At 48.0% G+C, this 16,782-nt stretch overlaps 1 protein-coding gene across 7 annotated transcripts in view; it reads left to right on the forward strand.

Annotated features, from left to right (window-relative positions):
• Positions 1 to 16,782, forward strand: part of ADCYAP1R1 (ADCYAP receptor type I) — a 100,406-nt gene that overhangs the window by 45,747 nt on the left and 37,877 nt on the right. For all 7 annotated transcript variants that reach the window (XM_083406562.1, XM_083406557.1, XM_083406558.1 and 4 more), the window contains exons 4-8: positions 9,042 to 9,077; positions 10,392 to 10,430; positions 12,779 to 12,903; positions 13,782 to 13,879; positions 15,015 to 15,147. In XM_083406562.1, coding sequence (XP_083262688.1) covers positions 9,042 to 9,077; positions 10,392 to 10,430; positions 12,779 to 12,903; positions 13,782 to 13,879; positions 15,015 to 15,147 — 431 coding nt within the window. The remainder of the gene's footprint in view (positions 1 to 9,041; positions 9,078 to 10,391; positions 10,431 to 12,778; positions 12,904 to 13,781; positions 13,880 to 15,014; positions 15,148 to 16,782) is intronic.

A 16,782-nucleotide genomic window follows, 5' to 3' on the forward strand; every position in this document is an offset into this window, starting at 1 on the left:
TGTTAGCCACCTTGAGCCTGGCCTTGGCTGGGGAGGGTGGGGTATAAATAAAAATTATTATTATTATTAAATGAGAGCTTTGCTTCTTGTATGGTGGCCTGGAATGCTCAAACCAAGCAAGACGCAACTGCGCACAGGCAATAACACACCTGTCAGGGACAGGGCAGAGGAGGAATGGTAGAGACCACCTCCCCATCCTGACTCTTCCAGGGAGGAGGAAGAGGAAGACAGTATAGATTTACAACAGGGTTTGAGGGAGGTCACAGCTCAGAGGCAGAAGAGGGGGAATGCTGGGAAATCATGGGAGAGCTGGAAAAACACCCGGCTGATACATTGTCATTAGAAAGCATTCCAGACCCTCCATCTCCCATAACCCGGTGAGCCTTGAAAGTAGGAGAGCAAAGAGCTCAAAGACAGAGGGCACGTAGCAGCATCCATAGAAGTGACGAATGAGGAATTGGGAGAGATGGGGGTGGAGATTCACTCAGGACAACACCATTATCCAAGAGGCTGAGTTCTATAGCCCCTCTCTGTGAAGATTGAAATAAAAAAACTTGTCCTTGTCTTTATACTTTCCTGAGCAACCAGCCGGGACCTGCTGACAGCATCCTGACAATACCTGAAACACTAAGACAATGGTTCTCAAACAGTTGTTGTTGGACTACAACTCCCATTATACCTGACCACTGGTCCTGCTAGCTAGGGATGATGGGAGTTGTAGTCCAGCAACAGCTGGGGACCCAAGTTTGAGAAACACTGCACTAAGACCTAGGATTAATCCAAGGCCAGTATTCACAGAACGTGTCCTGGGAAAGGGCCATAGCTCAGGGGTAGAGCTTTCGATTTGCCCACAGAAGGTCTTGAATTCAGTTGCAGGGATCTCCAGGTAGAACTGGGGAAGACTCTTCCTGAAACCCTGGAGAATCACTTCCAGTCTGTGTAGACAACACTAAGCTAGATGGAGCAATGGTCTGACTCAGTATAAAGCAGGTTCCTTTGTTCCTGATCAGGAGCTTACCACAACATGGACCACTGTGATACTTCTGGCCATCTGTCATGGATGCTTTAGTTGAGATTCCTGCGTTGCAGGGGGTTGGATTAGATGACCCATGAAGTCCCTTCCAACTCTACAATTCTATGATACTTTTGCTGCTGGTGGTGGTGGGATTACAAAGCTATGGTACTACTAACCTGACTGTATGCTTGTGAAACGTTGACCACTTATAAACGCCATCTCCAACTCCTCGAAAAATTCCATCAACGGTGTCTCCAAAAAATGGTACACATCACTTGGGAAGACAGGCAAACTAATACCAGTGTACTGGAAGAAGCAAATATCACCAGCAATGATTCTTCAACATCCACTTTGTTGGACTGGTCATGTTGTGCGGATGTCTGATTGCCGTCTTCCAAAGCAACTACTCTATTCCAAACTTAAAAATGGAAAGCATAATGCTGGTGGTCAACAAAAGAGGTTTGAAGACTGTCTCAAGGCAAATCTAAAAAAATGTAGTATAAACACTGACAACTGGGAAACACTGGCCTGAGAGTGCTCCAATTGTAGAACAGCCTTCACCAAAGGTGTCATGGGCTTTGAAGACGCTCGAACTCAGGACGCAAGGGAGAAACGCGCTAAGAGGAAGGCATGCTTGGAAAATCCACACCGTGATCAACCTCTGCCTGGGAACCAATGTTCCCACTGTGGAAGGACATGTGGATCCAGAATTGGCCTCCACAGTCACTTACGGACTCATTGTTAAAACCATGTTTATGGAAGACAATCTTACTCAGCTACGAGGGATCGCCAAAGAAGAAGAAGAAGAAGAAGAAATCACCCCATCAGCTGCTTTATGGATGTGCTTATGTACAGCATTTATACCCCACCCTTCAGCCAAAAATGGGTCTCAGAGTGGCTTGCAGAAATCAATATTACGACAGTCCCTGCCCTTTGGCTGTTCATTCACACCAGGCCGAAATTCAGTTTTGGAAGGACAAGGCCAGAATCAATGGCCTCTTTTTTTCCTTTTCTTTGATGAGGGCAAATCATGAAAGAAAGTAATATTTTCTATCCCGGCCAACAGCTGGTGAGGTGGGACTGATCCGCAGATACAATCGCCAACATGTGTTACATTTTTTTCTTATCAGTTCCTCCCTGATAACCAACAGCAGGCCTGGAGTCTCCATGGCAACGGCTGGGATCTTTTGAAAGCGATGAGCAGGCTTGTTACCCATGAGGCCGGCGGCTCCGGTAACATCAATCAAAGCCTTGGAACGAAAAAGAAGCAAAATATATAGAAACTAGTCCAAGGAACAAGAGGAACTTGACGCAGAAGAGGAATTTGGTCCAGAACTAAGGCACCACATTATTTGGTGGCTTTGTCTATTTTTAAAACCAGGGGTGGCTAACCTGTGGCCATCCAACTTTGGCTGAACTACAATTCCCATAAGTCCCAGCTAGAGCATGGCACATGGTGAGGGATGATGGGAGTTGTGTGTTATGGACTGGTTGGATGCAGAGGAATGGTGGGAAGAATTAGCTGGGGAACCCCCAAGGGGAGAAGGCTCAGAGTCCAGGGACTGGGGGGTGGGACAACAGTGAGTGAACAGAGGGAGAAGACTGGGAATAGAAGGCATCAGAAGCTGACTGTGCTGGAACTGAGGGTCAACCGTATGGCGAGGTCTGAGTCCAGTCCAAGGTCAAGGGTCTGGTATGGAGGCTGTCCGTCAAAGGTGAGGCGGGGTCCAAGGCAGGGAGTCGGGCAAGGTCAGGAACTCTGGCAGAAGAGCAGGACAAGGTGCAGGCAGGAACAGGCTACCAACAATGTTGCTTCCGCAGCCTGGGACTAGGCTTTTATCTGCCCCAAGGCATAGGGCGGCCCTGGTCCACAGGTGACTCGCCTCTCCGCGCCTGGAGGCGAGCACTCCTCCTGAGAGAACTTAGTTCCCTCCGCATCTCTGCCCTGAGCCTCTGCAGCTCAGGAGAGGCTGGAGGGTTACTGGACCCAGAGGCAACCTCCTCTTCCCCTGACAGGGCTGAGAGTGGAGCACCTGCAGGCAATGGGTCCTCCATCACCTCAGGGGCCAGAGCAGACTCAGTTGGTGTCTGTACCTGAGGATCCAGCACAGGTGAGGACCCTTCAGGCTCAGGCCGCAGCCCCGGCTCAGCTGGTTCTGGAGGCGGGGACTCTTGTGCAGGCTGGGATTCTTCAGGTTCAGCCTCTGAGTCTGAATCCCAGGCCATCACACTGATGAGATGATGGGGCTTAGTGAGCAGGGAGAGTCTGTGGCAGAGAAAAGTCCAAAATCAGGAACAGAAACAGGATAGTGGGAGGCGAGGCCAAGAGGCAGAGATGAGTCAGGCTGATGAGGAAGCATGGATGTCTCCCCCTCCTGCTGCGACAAGCTCCCCTCCTCCCTGGTCTCCCAGAACCAGGAGAGGCATGAAGAGGGCGGTGGAGAAGTCAACGTCACATAGGCATAGTCTCAGATTGCTTGGGGGGAAACCCTGAAGAGGAGGAGACACAGGTAAATCTGGGGAGGTGGGGACCTTTAGTCTCTGCAACTGCTTCATGGGAGCAAGACCTGACAAAGATGAGTTGCTGTGCTCATTAGGGCTGACGCTCCTTTGTGGATCCTGTTTGGTAATAAAGAGAAACTTACTCTGTGTGATTTTCTGCTGCTCATTGTAGTCCAGGAATGTCTTGGGGCCCACAAGTCAGCCAGCTCTTTGAAAACAGCAGCAGCAGCAGCAGTAGCAGCAACCACCCATATTGGCCATCTTCCTAGAACATTCCATTTGAGGTTTAGACGTTCCAAACCCAATGAAATATTGCTGTGTGTGACCTTCAGGCCTATCTATTTTCAGGGAAGTCGTTCTTCTCTCCCTCCCACCCTTTGAGAGTTAAGAAAGATTTGCGAAAACAAGTTCTTCTTGTCAAAAAGGGATGAAGGCACATCTGTAGCTCATGACACAGGACTTGTCACCTGAATAACGCACTGTCACCGGTTCCTTTTAACAGGAGATGGCAGTCCCTGGCTCTCACTCTCTCTGTCTTGAGCAAGCGTGACAGTACCCTGGCATCTTCATCCTCATTAAAACTGCTTCGGGAGGGGTTTTTTCAGAGCGTGAGGCATCTTGGGAGAGGGAAGGCTTCGCTTCCCCGCTCCTCCACATGTAGCTGCTGGGTGACCTTGGGCTAGTCACACTTCTCCGAAGTCTCTCAGCCCCACTCACCTTACAGAGTGTTTGTTGTGGGGGAGGAAGGGAAAGAAGATTGTTAGCCGCTTTGAGACTCCTTTGGGTAGTGATAAAGCGGGATATCAAATCCAAACTCTTCTTCTTCTCCTCCTTCCTGTGTTTGATGTTTTCATTTGTTGAAAGCTACCCAGAGTGGCTGGGGCCACCCAGTCATATGGGCAGCATATAAATTATTATTACATTGTCATTATGTTGGGCACCTTGTGCACCCTTGATTCGCAGAATCATGGAACTGTAGCGTTGGAAGGGACTCAGGTGTCATCTAGTCCAACCCCCTGCAATTCAGGAATCATGGCTAAGTCATATGATAGTCATGTGTTTTAAAAAAGATTATTACATTTATATCCCACCTCTCGTCCAAGGAGCTTGTTGTCAATGGTTCTCCTCCTTCCCTTTTTATCCTCTCAGCAACCTTGTGAGGTAGATTCAGCTAAGAGACAGTGACTGGCCCAAGGCCACTCAATGAGCTCCGTGGCCAAATGGGGAGATTTGAACCCTGTCTCGCAGGACCCGACCCAAAACTTTTAACCACTACACTTCCATCGCCCATTTGTATCTGATAGTTGTCACTTGATGGTGCTTGACCCCCAACTGAGGGTTTTCTCTCTTATTCACTGGTTTCTTGGGTAAAGTGGAGGTTCTGATCCTTGACTGTAACTGCTTTGCATGGCGTGGGGTATTGCGGATGAATAACGTGGCCTCCGGGTGTGATCTTCTGTAAGCCGCATGGGAGACGTGAGTTTGTTGTTCGAAGCTGCGAAGTCAGCATGCGGTGAGCAACTCCCCAACAATTACGTCTACCAAGAGACTTCAGGCAATTGGTATTGACGTTGATGGTCAATAAAGAGTAGGGTGAATCCAATTAAACGTCCAGAGGCTTAATGTATCAACCCAAATCAGGCTGATGGAGAAATGCTAAAAGCTCCAGATACATAAGTAGCATCTTTCGGAGCACTTCCCTTCTCCGGGAACCGAAATCTGAGTGACATGGAGGAACAGACCAATGCATTGTTACCTGAGTAGCGTATTGGCCTGAATATAAGCTGCACTCCCCCCCCCCCAAAAAAAATCCCAACCGTGAAAAGTTAAAGTGAGGCTTAAATTTGCGACCTTACAAAAATTGGCTTTTACGATAACACTGCTGAAACAGACCAAAAAATGTTTTATTGCCGATTTGTGAGCTTGAGACTGTTGTGCAATCAATTCTAATGTCATTCATCACTTTCCCTGTATTTTACAGTGCAGTGTTGATTTTGTATTTGCATTTACGGTGCTACGAACAGGTGTTTAACCCATTTGCGGGTCCTCTCTAGTACCCATAAGATTTTCTTCTGCATTTGCCATTTACGGGTGTGAGTGCCTGCAGAATTTTAAGGGAGCAGCTTATATTCGGGTATTGTCTCTCTCTCTCTCTCTCTCCCCGCCCCCTGAATTTTAAAGGTGCCGCTTATTTGCGTGTGCGTCTTATATTTGGGCCAATATGGTAGAAGGGGAATGAACATGATTGAGACATAGAGATTCATTCACTTGGGGGTTTTCAAACTTCCTTCTTTCAGGGTATTTTTTCCAGTCACCTGTCTCCCAGGGAGTCCTACCACCAGTGGCATAGCAAGGTCAGGTGGTACCCGGTGTGGAAAATTTCTTGTCACCTCCCCCCCCCCCCACTGAAATCTAGTTGGACTCTCAAGAGACTGCGATCTACTCACAGTATAAGAAGACTGGCCATGATCTACCCATTGTCATTGCAAGGAGGAAGGCTTTTTTTTTAGGGTTGTAGGGTTTGTGTCCTGAGTGGAGAGAGCTTCTGCTTCTCTCCTTTCCTCCATCCTCTACTTGTTTGCTCTCCTGCCTCCTTCCCATCCCTTCCCTGCCTGCATTACTCCTCCATGAACACACAAGACGTAACCAGCTGTACTTTTGAATAAATAAGGTATACTATTCATTGTGTCAAAGCAAGACATCACCTTGCCGACAAAGGTCCATATTGTTAAAGCTATGGTTTTCCCAGTAGTGATGTATGGAAGTGAGAGCTGGACCATAAAGAAGGCTGATCGCCGAAGAATGGATGCTTTTGAATTCTGGTGCTGGAGGAGACTCTTGAGAGTCCCATGGACTGCAAGAAGATCAAACCTTGCCATTCTTAAGGAAATCAGCCCTGAGTGCTCACTGGAAGGACAGATCCTGAAGCTGAGGCTCCAATACTTTGGCCACCTCATGAGAAGAGAAGACTCCCTGGAAAAGGAAGACTCCCTGTTGGGAAAGATGGAGGGCACAAGGAGAAGGGGACGGCAGAGGATGAGATGGTTGGACAGTGTTCTCGAAGCTACTAACATGAGTTTGACCAAACTGAAGGAGGCAGTGGAAGACAGAAGTGCCTCGCGTGCTCTGGTCCAGGGGGTCACGAAGAGTCGGACACGACTAAACAACTAAACAACAACAACAACAACAACAGTGAAAATATTAGCAACTGGTGGTCAGCTCTCACTTCCATACATCACTACAGGGAAAACCATGGCTTTAACTATACGGACCTTTGTTAGTAAGGTGATGTCTCTGCTTTTCACTAAGGAGAAGCAAATAAAACCGAGTGCTTTTGGAGTAGCATGTAAGAACCACCGCCTTATGGCTGAGCCAACAAAGTTTTTTTAAAAAAATAATCATGATTTGGAGGTGAAAATGAAATGAGGATCTGAATCTACTTCGAGTGGAAGAATACTGTGTGGGGTTGGGAATTCAGGGCACCTTGAAGTCCGGACCAAACACTGGCTATTTACGAGCTCCCTGCAACACAAAACGTATCATCAGAAAATCAGAAAAGTCCACAGGGCCATCTAGCGGCTGAATTAAGCACAACAAAGAAATAGGTTCACCATTAGCATCTTGTGTGGTGCAATAAAGTTTCAATGGGATTTCGCTGGGCATTCCTTTAAAGTCTCTCATGATGAAAGCTGGGCCTATTCCATATGCCACCGCCACCTCATCTGAGTCCCGTTACATGCTCACATCCAGAGAACACAATAGAGATGTGAATTTGCAGGGTAGGGAATGGCCGCATCCATCATCTGTAGCCCTGCACACATCATTAGACTACGCCCTCCTTCATCCTTGACCATTGGGGTTGGTGGGAGTTGTCGTAGAGCAGGCAGAAAGTCACAGGTCCGATACCCAGTATTTTCAGATAAATGTAGGGAAAACTCCCAGGCTGAAATGCTGGAAATCTGCTCCCAGTCAGATAGACAATACTGAGGTAGGTGGACCAATGGTCAGATGGTGTGCAGCAGTTTCCTATGCTTCCCATCTCCCCTGGACTCAGATACCTCCTTCTCAACCTATGCCTGTGGGGTCAGAGCCAGTGTGATATAGTGGAATGGGACATGGAAGACCAGGCTTATATAATAATAATATAATTTATTATTTATACCCCGCCCATCTGGCTGGGTTTCCCCAGCCACTCTGGGCAGCTTCCAACCGAACATTAAAAACAATCCAGCATCAGACATTAAAAACTTCCCTAAACAGGGCCACCTTCAGTTATCTTTTAAAAGTAAAATAGCTGTTTATTTCCTTGACATCTGCTAGGAGGGCATTCCACAGGGTGAGTGCCACTACCAAGAAGGCCCTCTGCCTGGTTCCCTGTAACTTTGCTTCCCTCAGCGACGGAACTGCCAGAAGGCCCTCGGTACTGGACCTCAGTGTCTGGGCAGAACGATGGGGGTGGAGATGCTCCTTCAGGTGTACAGGACTGAGGCTGTTTAGGGCTTTAAAGGTCAGCATCAACACTTTAAATTGTGCTCAGAAACGTACTGGGAGCCGATGTAGGTCTTTCAGGACCGGTGTTATATGGTCTCGGTGGCCGCTCCAAGTCACCAGTCTAGCTGCCGCATTCTGGATGAATTGCAGTTTCTGAGTCACCTTCAAAGGTAGCCCCACATAGAGCGCATTGCAGTAGTCCAAGCAGGAGATAACCAGAGCATGCACCACTCTGGTGAGACAGTCTGCGGGCAGGTAGGGTCTCAGCCTGTGTACCAGACGGAGCTGGGAGACAGCTGCCCTGGACACAGAATTGACCTGCGCCTCCATGGACAGCTGTGAGTCCAAAATGACTCCCAGGCTACACACCTGGTCCTTCAGGGGCACAGTTACCCCATTCAGGACCAGGGAGCCCCCCCCCCACAGCCCGCCCCCTGTCCCCCAAGAACAGTACTTCTGTCTTGTCAGGATTCAACCTCAATTCGTTAGCTGCCATCCTTCCACCAACCGCCTCCAGACACTCACAGTTGGAGTCTTCAAATATCTGAGGATAGAGCAAGCTTGTTTTCTACTGCTCTGGAGGGCAGGACTCAAACCCACGGCTTCAAGAAAGGAGATTCCAATTAAATACCAAGAAGAACTTTCTTACAGTAAGAGCTGTTTGGCAGTGGAAGGGACTCCCATGAGAGGTGGTGGACTCTCCTTCCTTGGAGGTTTGGAAGCAGAGGTTGGATGGCCATCTGTCATGGATGCTTTAGCTGAGATTCCTGCATTGCAGGGGGTTGGAGTAGATGACCCTCAGGGTCCCTTCCAACTCTGCAATTCTCTGATTCTAATATTGGAAAGCCACAAACTGTTTACCGGGAGCCTGCCATACACACACAGTATTATTATTTATTGAAGTAATGAAGTATTTCTTAAAGTAAGGCATGGGGATTCTTGGCCATTACGATTTAACCATATGGGATTTCTTCTCTCTCTCTCTCTCTCTCTCTCTCTCCCCCTCTCCCTCTCCCTCTCCCTCCCCGTACAGGCTGGGATGTGAATAGCTTGGCCTACGCACAACCAGGTAAGGCCAAATTCTGGTATTTCAGGGGCTGAAAGAGGCATTGGCCTACTCAGATTTTTCAAATTCCATGGATGTGCTCTTTGGGGTCCAGTGCTGGTAGCTGGACTAACCCTGCAAGGAAAGCACTCTTGACCCCTCCAGGGCCTCTTACGTGCCATACCATGTTTGCATGCCCTCCCTGAACATGCTAAGAGAGAGGGCCTAGATATCCCCCTCGTGCCTTGGGCTCACCTCCTGGGCAGCCCCTCTGCAATGGGGCCCGGAGGGAGAGGGCAAATAAATGGGCCATGGGGACATCAATGAGGAGGGAGGATCTTCCAAACCTGGCACAAAAATAATGACAGATTTGAATTCCTCACACCTCAGAAAAGCCACATTTTAAAGACCTTCCATTGAAGAAATTTGCAAACATTAAGTTTCACCCCCTAAATTGGCATTCCCTAAGTGGGACCTCTGACCTTTCTGTGGCTGAAATATACCGTATTTTCCGCTCTATAACACACACCCGACCCTAAGACGCACAAAGATTTAGAGGAGAACAAGGGGGAAAATGTTCTCTCCATTTCTGCTCAGCGCCTCTCCAGCAAAGCGGGAGGAGAAATAGAAGAGGCTCCGTTTCTCCTGCCGCTTCGCTGAAGGGGCGCTGTGTAGAGAGGAAAAGCTGTGCAGCGGCTCTCCAGTGAAGCGAAGCCTCCGGAGCGCAGTGGGAGGAGCGCTCCCGCTGCGCTCAGGAGGCTTCGGGCAGCTATCCCTGAAGCCAGGAGAACAAGAGGGAAAGTTGTGCAGCCTGCATTCTCTCCATAAGATGCATACACATTTTCCCTTACTTATAGAGCGAAAAATACAGTAGTCTATCGTCGATAAGAAGAGTTCCACAGGTTGAATTGCTCACTTCTTCCCTCTGGCCCTGTCCAGCATTGGCATGTGGCTCTTGGATAGTTGCCCATGGAGTAATGCAGCCCCCAGGCTTAAAAAGGCCCCCCACCCTTGAACTGGAGCCCACTTCATCAGATACACGAGCCTCACCCTGGCAACTGGGTCTACATGTGGGTGTTGGTAGGGAGTTCACATGACAAAGAAATGCAAAACAGCTCTATGACAATGGCATTAAAGCTTAAATATATGCAGAATATATTTCCAAGAGCTTATGGTGTAATAAATTTGCCGGTCTGTGACAATGGCATGAGACTCTGTCATTTCGGCTGCAACGGAAGAACAGACCCTCTCGACGTTCCTTAAAGGTTTCCCCCAAACAAAGTTGCCCTCTCTGTCTCTCAAGATGACATTCTCATGATAGCCGCCCTTCTTTCGCAGGTGACCTCGAACTCCTGGACAACGCAGACGAAATTCTAGGTAAGGGAAAAGAGGCTGGGTGACAGTGCTCTGGCACCCTCTGAACTGGGAGACGGAGGGAAAGGGATTTGAAGCTGAAGCTAAATGGATATTAATTTCCTAATCAATTCTAATTATAGTGGTACGCGTGGCAGCCTATTACTGTGCATGGTATTATGAAAATGTATTCTCAAGTGCTACCATCTAGCAGGGACATAATTATACATTATACTTATTGCCGTAACAACAATTACTGAGCGACGTCAAAGAACAGACGCACACTCCCCCCTTCCAGCCCATTCGCAGCGACGTCTCGAGTGGGAAGCCAGTGCGTGGCAGGGAGTTGCGCATTGCGCCAACGAAGCCCCTGGAAGGACCCTGAGCACTGCACACTCCTCTGGCGCTCAGAGAGCTCTCAGGAAACTGTGAAACCCAGATTGCTGTGGAAATGCACCGACTGGTATCGGTCCAAATACTCTGCGTCTTGCATCATTCAGACCACAATGTGCTCCACACGAGGCCATGTTGCAATAGGACATGGAAGTGATGTCAGAGAATCCCTTCCGCCCCTTTTGAGAGCCAGTGTGGTGCAGTGGTTAAGAGCGGTAGTCTCGTAATCTGGGAAACCGGGTTTGAGTCTCCGCTCCTCCACATGCAGCTGCTGGGTGACCTTGGGCCAGTCACACTTCTTTGAAGTCTCTCAGCCCCACTCACCTCACAGAGTGTTTGTTGTGGGGGAGGAAGGGAAAGGAGAATGTTAGCCGCTTTGAGACTACTTAAAGGGAGTGAAAGGCCGGATATCAAATCCAAACTCTTCTTCTTCTTCTTTTCTCCTCCACCCAAATGAGCCACCTTGTCCCCACCATTGAGGGGGCCAGCCCACATGACATAAGCATGGCCGCTGCAGAATTTTAAGGGGTCCCTCCTTAAGGGGTACCTCATTCCCCCACCATCTCCCATCCAACACCAGTTCTTGAAAGCACTTACTCAACCGAAGTTTTTTTGCTATACAGTGGTACCTCGGGTTAAGAACTTAATTTGTTCTGGAGGTCCGTTCTTAACCTGAAACTGTTCTTCATTATATTATACCAATTAACTCTATACTCTATGTAACATATTATATTGCGGGGATTAGTCAAAACATGTTAAAGGTTTCATATGGGAACAATGTTCTTTTAAATATAATCTATAGTTATCCCAGTCTTTATTGAACTTGGATTGTCTGATTCCTAATTTTCCCTGTCATCTTTGCCAATTCTACATTTTCAAACATTTTCACCTGCCATTCTTCTTTTGTTGTCAAGGTCTCTCCCTTCCACTTTCTAGCTATCAACATTTTCGCAGCGATTGTTGCATACATAAATACCCCCCTCAGCTACAATAAAGCATGTTCAATTCCACACTCACCAAAGTCCTGAAGAAATCCAAAATAAATTCTAAATCACTCTGAGAATAAATAAATCCTCTTTCACAGGAAGAGAAAACTTTAGAGAACATAGCAATATTCTTCACCATAGCAATAGTATCAACAGTACCAATAGTGTCTCTATTGCCATGATAAATGTAGGAATAGGGTCCAAGCTCAATACAATTTGCATTTAAAGGTAAATCCACCTAATTTGTAATTTCCAAAATAATTTATGAACCGAACCCCAACCATCCTTCACAATTTGCACTTCTCCAAATTTTGCAGCACCGTTCTCCAGCCTAGCAGCCTGTAAAGTTTGCATAAAACAACACGTGTTAGTAAAAAATAGCAGGCAAATACATCGTATCAGGGAATATTGTGTTTGCAAAAATGTATGCATTTGGTGAAATCGGATGCAAAGGAGAAATTCGCATTAAAATGCTGGCAAATTTTCCTAAGGACATTAAAATAAAAAGGAACAAGCTGGCCATATGGTGAAGTGTAAAAGTTTTAGGTAAAGGTAAAGTTACCCCTGACCATTAGGTCCAGTCATGACCGACTCTGGGGTTGCGGCGCTCATCCCGCTTTACTGGCCGAGGGAGCTGGCATACAGCTTCCGGGTCATGTGGCCAGCATGACTAAGCCTCTTCTGGCGAACCAGAGCAGCACACGGAAACACCATTTACCTTCCCGCCGGAGTGGTACCTATTTATCTACTTGCACTTGACATGCTTTTCAAACTGCTAGGTTGGCAGGAGCAGGGACTGAGCAACGGGAGCTCACCCCGTCACAGGGATTCGAACCACCGACCTTCTGATCGGCAAGTCCTAGGCTCTGTGGTTTAACCCACAGCGCCACCTCACAATAAAAGAGAAGGCAGTAGTGATTCCTTTGCATTAGAGCATGTGTTCCACTGGCAGAACATTTACCCAAGATGTTCCATGTTAATTTTAATTATTAGGTGGATCTGCAGATTTAAAGGTTGTCGGTAGGAACTGCACTGAGGACGGCTGGTCAGAATCTTTCCCCCATTACTACGATGCCTGCGGATTCGATGAGAATGACACCATGGGAGATTATAACCAGGTAGGCTGGAATTTAGAGATGCTTAAGAATTTCTGGGAATTCTGACATGAGCTACCTTGATCCGGCTCCTCTGGAAAAACCTGTAGATTGGAATCCTTCTGGTTTTGTAGTTCTCCAAATTTTGTGATTAAGTTATTATCTCAGAATTCACCCCGCTAAAAGGAAATGTGTATTTATTGACAACGTGCATTTAGAAACACATACCTTGATAAAACGTCAAACTAAATACTGCTTTTGATAATAGGCATATTTAAATATGGATCTGATGGGTGTTTTTTAAAAATAATAATAATGAGTAAACAGGATGGAGCAGTTATGAATAAACACATGCAAAATTGAAATGAACCAGATATAGGCTGATCCACCCATCCCTCGCTGGAAGCAGTTGAATATGAATACTGTTCTTTTCCGTGTATAACACTATGTTCTTTTCTTTAAAAATCATGCTTAAAAAGTGGGGGTCGTCTGATAACATGGGTAGTGCATAGTGTGGACATTTGATTGGTTGCTGCCACAGCTGTCAACAGCTATTGTGCATGTTATTGGTTGCTGCGTCAATGGGTGGTGTTGATTGGCTGACGCTCCGGCAGTTGGGCGGGCAATTGGCAGCTTCTGCCAAAGATGGGGCAGACAGAAAGTAGATTTTGTGATGTGTTTGGGTGAGCGATTTTCGGCAATCCCCCCTAAAACAAAAAGCTCAACAGCCCTGTGCCATCTCCCCCCATTTTCTTAAATTTGAGTCCCCAAAAATAGGGGGCGTCTTATAGACAGAAAAGTGTGGTACTCCTCCCAAAGCAAAAATCTGAAAATGGTTTTTGCATCTCAGATCTGGATTTCATGATTCGTAGTAATGAGCACATTGTGGTTTGTTTTCTCAGGATTACTACTACCTCTCCGTAAAGGCTCTGTACACAGTGGGCTACAGCACTTCCCTTGTGTCGCTCACCACTGCGATGGTGATCCTGTGCCGTTTCAGGTGAGTTTGGCGAGAAGAAGAAGAAGAAGAAGAGTTTGGATTTGATATCCCACCTTTCACTCCCTTTAAGGAGTCCCAAAGCGGCTAACATTCTCCTTTCCCTTCCTCCCCCACAACAAACACTCTGTGAGGTGAGTGGGGCTGAGAGACTTCAGAGAAGTGTGACTGGCCCAAGGTCACCCAGCAGCTGCATGTGGAGGAGCGGAGACGCGAACCCGGTTCCCCAGATTACGAGACTACCGCTCTTAACCACTACACCACACTGGCTCTCTAGCGCGAGAGAGGTTTTGCGTCTGTGCCGACCGGGGGCGAAATGGGGCTTGTGTTGTTGGGAAGCAGAACAAGCAAACCCCTCCATAACCCAGCCACTGCAGTTTTGAGATACCAGGAGCCTCATACGCAGCGGTGCTTGGGAATGCTAAGAATCAAAACAAACCAGATGCAGATTTGAAAGGTTCCGTCAAAATGATTTGAGGCATTGTATCAAAACATGACAGAAGCCTGCTCCTTCGTTCCAGGGACCATCAGGCGAAATTTGGTTATGATGCCTGAAGAGGGGTCCAAACGCATAAAGAACGGACCATATTTAATAGACAAGAAATCCCTCCAAACCAAGAATTTCTGAGAGTGATTCACCTTGCGTACCCTGTCAGTGGAAGTCCTGTGCAAGGACTTCCACTTGTGGAGTGAGTGGGGCTTTCCCAGATGCCTCCGCCCTCTGTACCCCCGAAATTGGCTCCTGCGGGGTGAAGGGATTTGGAGAACACCCAGAAAATTGAGGGGGATTTGTTCCACCTGGCAAGTGTAACACTGAATTCCACTACAATATACAGTGGAACCTTGGTTCTCGAACGGCTTAGTTGATGAACAAATCAGCTCCCGAATGTCAAAAACCCGGAAGTAAGTGTTCCGTTTTTCGGAAGCCAAACATCTAATGCGGTTGTCGGCTATTGTTTCCGAGGCACCTGCACCAATCGGAAGCCACACCTTGGTTTTTGAACATATTGGGAGTCGAGTGGCCTTCCGGAATGGACGACGTTCGAGAACCAAGGTTCCACTGTATATAGAATAAATAGGTTGCAGATTAGACATGGCCTTTCCTCCTTGGTGACTTTTCCTTCCCTCTCACCCCCAGGAAACTGCACTGCACACGGAACTTCATCCACATGAATCTCTTTGTCTCCTTCATCCTGCGAGCCATTTCGGTCTTCATCAAGGATGGAGTTCTGTACGCTGAACAGGACAGCAACCATTGCTTTATCTCAACGGTAAAGTGGGCTTTACAGGGACGCGGGTGGCGCTGTGGGTAAAAGCCTCAGCGCCTAGGGCTTGCCGATCGAAAGGTCGGCGGTTCGAATCCCCGCAGCGGGGTGCGCTCCCGTTGTTCGGTCCCAGCGCCTGCCAACCTAGCAGTTCGAAAGCACCCCCGGGGGCAAGTAGATAAATAGGGACCGCTTACTGGCGGGAAGGTAAATGGCGTTTCCGTGTGCTGTGCTGGCTCGCCAGAGGAGCGATGTCATGCTGGCCACGTGACCCGGAAGTGTCTCCGGACAGCGCTGGCCCCTGGCCTCTTGAGTGAGATGGGCGCACAACCCTAGAGTCTGTCAAGACTGGCCCGTACGGGCAGGGGTACCTTTACCTTTACCTTTAAAGTGGGCTAGAAATCAAAGTCTAGCACTTTCCAGGAAGAGAAAAGAGGAATAAGAATAGATACAGAAATATAAATCATTGATGTAGTACGTATGTTTACAACAGGGGCAGAGAACGTCAGGCTTGGGAGCCGAATGAAGCCAGAGATTCAGATCCATATTTGTCTTAGAGTGAATGTCTACCTCTGTGCCACTAGCTATAATATATTATTATTGTTTCTTATTTATACCCCGCCCATCTGGCTGGATTTCCCCAGCCATTCTGGACAACTCCCAACAAAATATCTAAACCACAATAAAACATCAAACATTAAAAACTTCCCTATACAGGACTGCCTTCAGATGTCTTGTAAAGGTCAGATAGTTGTTTATTTCCTTGACATCTGATGGGAGGGCATTCCACAGGGCGGGCGCCACCACCAAGAAGGCCCTCTGCCTGGATCCTGTAACCTCACTTCTCGCAGGGAGGGATCTGCCAGAAGACCTTCAGCACTGGATATCAGTGTCTGGGCTGAACGATGGGGGTAGAGACGCTCCTTCAGATATACTGGGCCGAGGACGTTTAGGGCTTTAAAGGTCAGCACCAACACTTTGAATTGTGCTCAGAAACGTACTGGGAGCCAGTGTAGGTCTTTCAGGACTGGTGTTATGTGATCTCATCAGCCACTCCCATGGCTGCCTCGTTCTGGATTAATTTTAGTTTCAGGGTCACCTTCAAAGGTAACCCCACATAGAGCACATTGCAGTTGTCCAAGCGAGAGATAACTAGAGCATGCACCCCTCTGGCGAGACAGTCTGCGGGCAGGGAGGGTCTCAGCCACGTACCAGATGGAACTGATAAACAGCTGCCCTGGACACAGAATTGACCTGCGCCTCCATGGACAGCTGTGTGTCCAAAATGACTCCCAGGCTGAACACCTGGTCCTTCAGGGGTGCAGTTGCCCCATTCAGGAGCAGAGAGTCCTCCAAACCAGCCCACCCCCTGTCCCCCCAAAACAGAACTTCTGTCTTTTCAGAATTCAACCTCAATCTGTTAGCCGCCATCCATCCTCCAACTAGCTGGCGCTACTTCTCACTTTTGTTGTGAGTGGCAGGTTCTGCAGGCTGCGAGGACAGGCGTGTCTCTGGGTCGCCCAGTGGGGTGCATCCTTTTATAAGCTCCTTAGCAATTTGTCCACATTTTCTCCTCCATTCTTATCCCCACTTCTTCCTTGAATTACTCCGCGCACGCACATGCATTATACACACAGCTGG

Source organism: Podarcis tiliguerta, assembly GCF_965153285.1.
Source record: "Podarcis tiliguerta genome assembly, chromosome: 12".
Classification (NCBI taxonomy): Eukaryota; Metazoa; Chordata; class Lepidosauria; order Squamata; family Lacertidae; genus Podarcis; species Podarcis tiliguerta.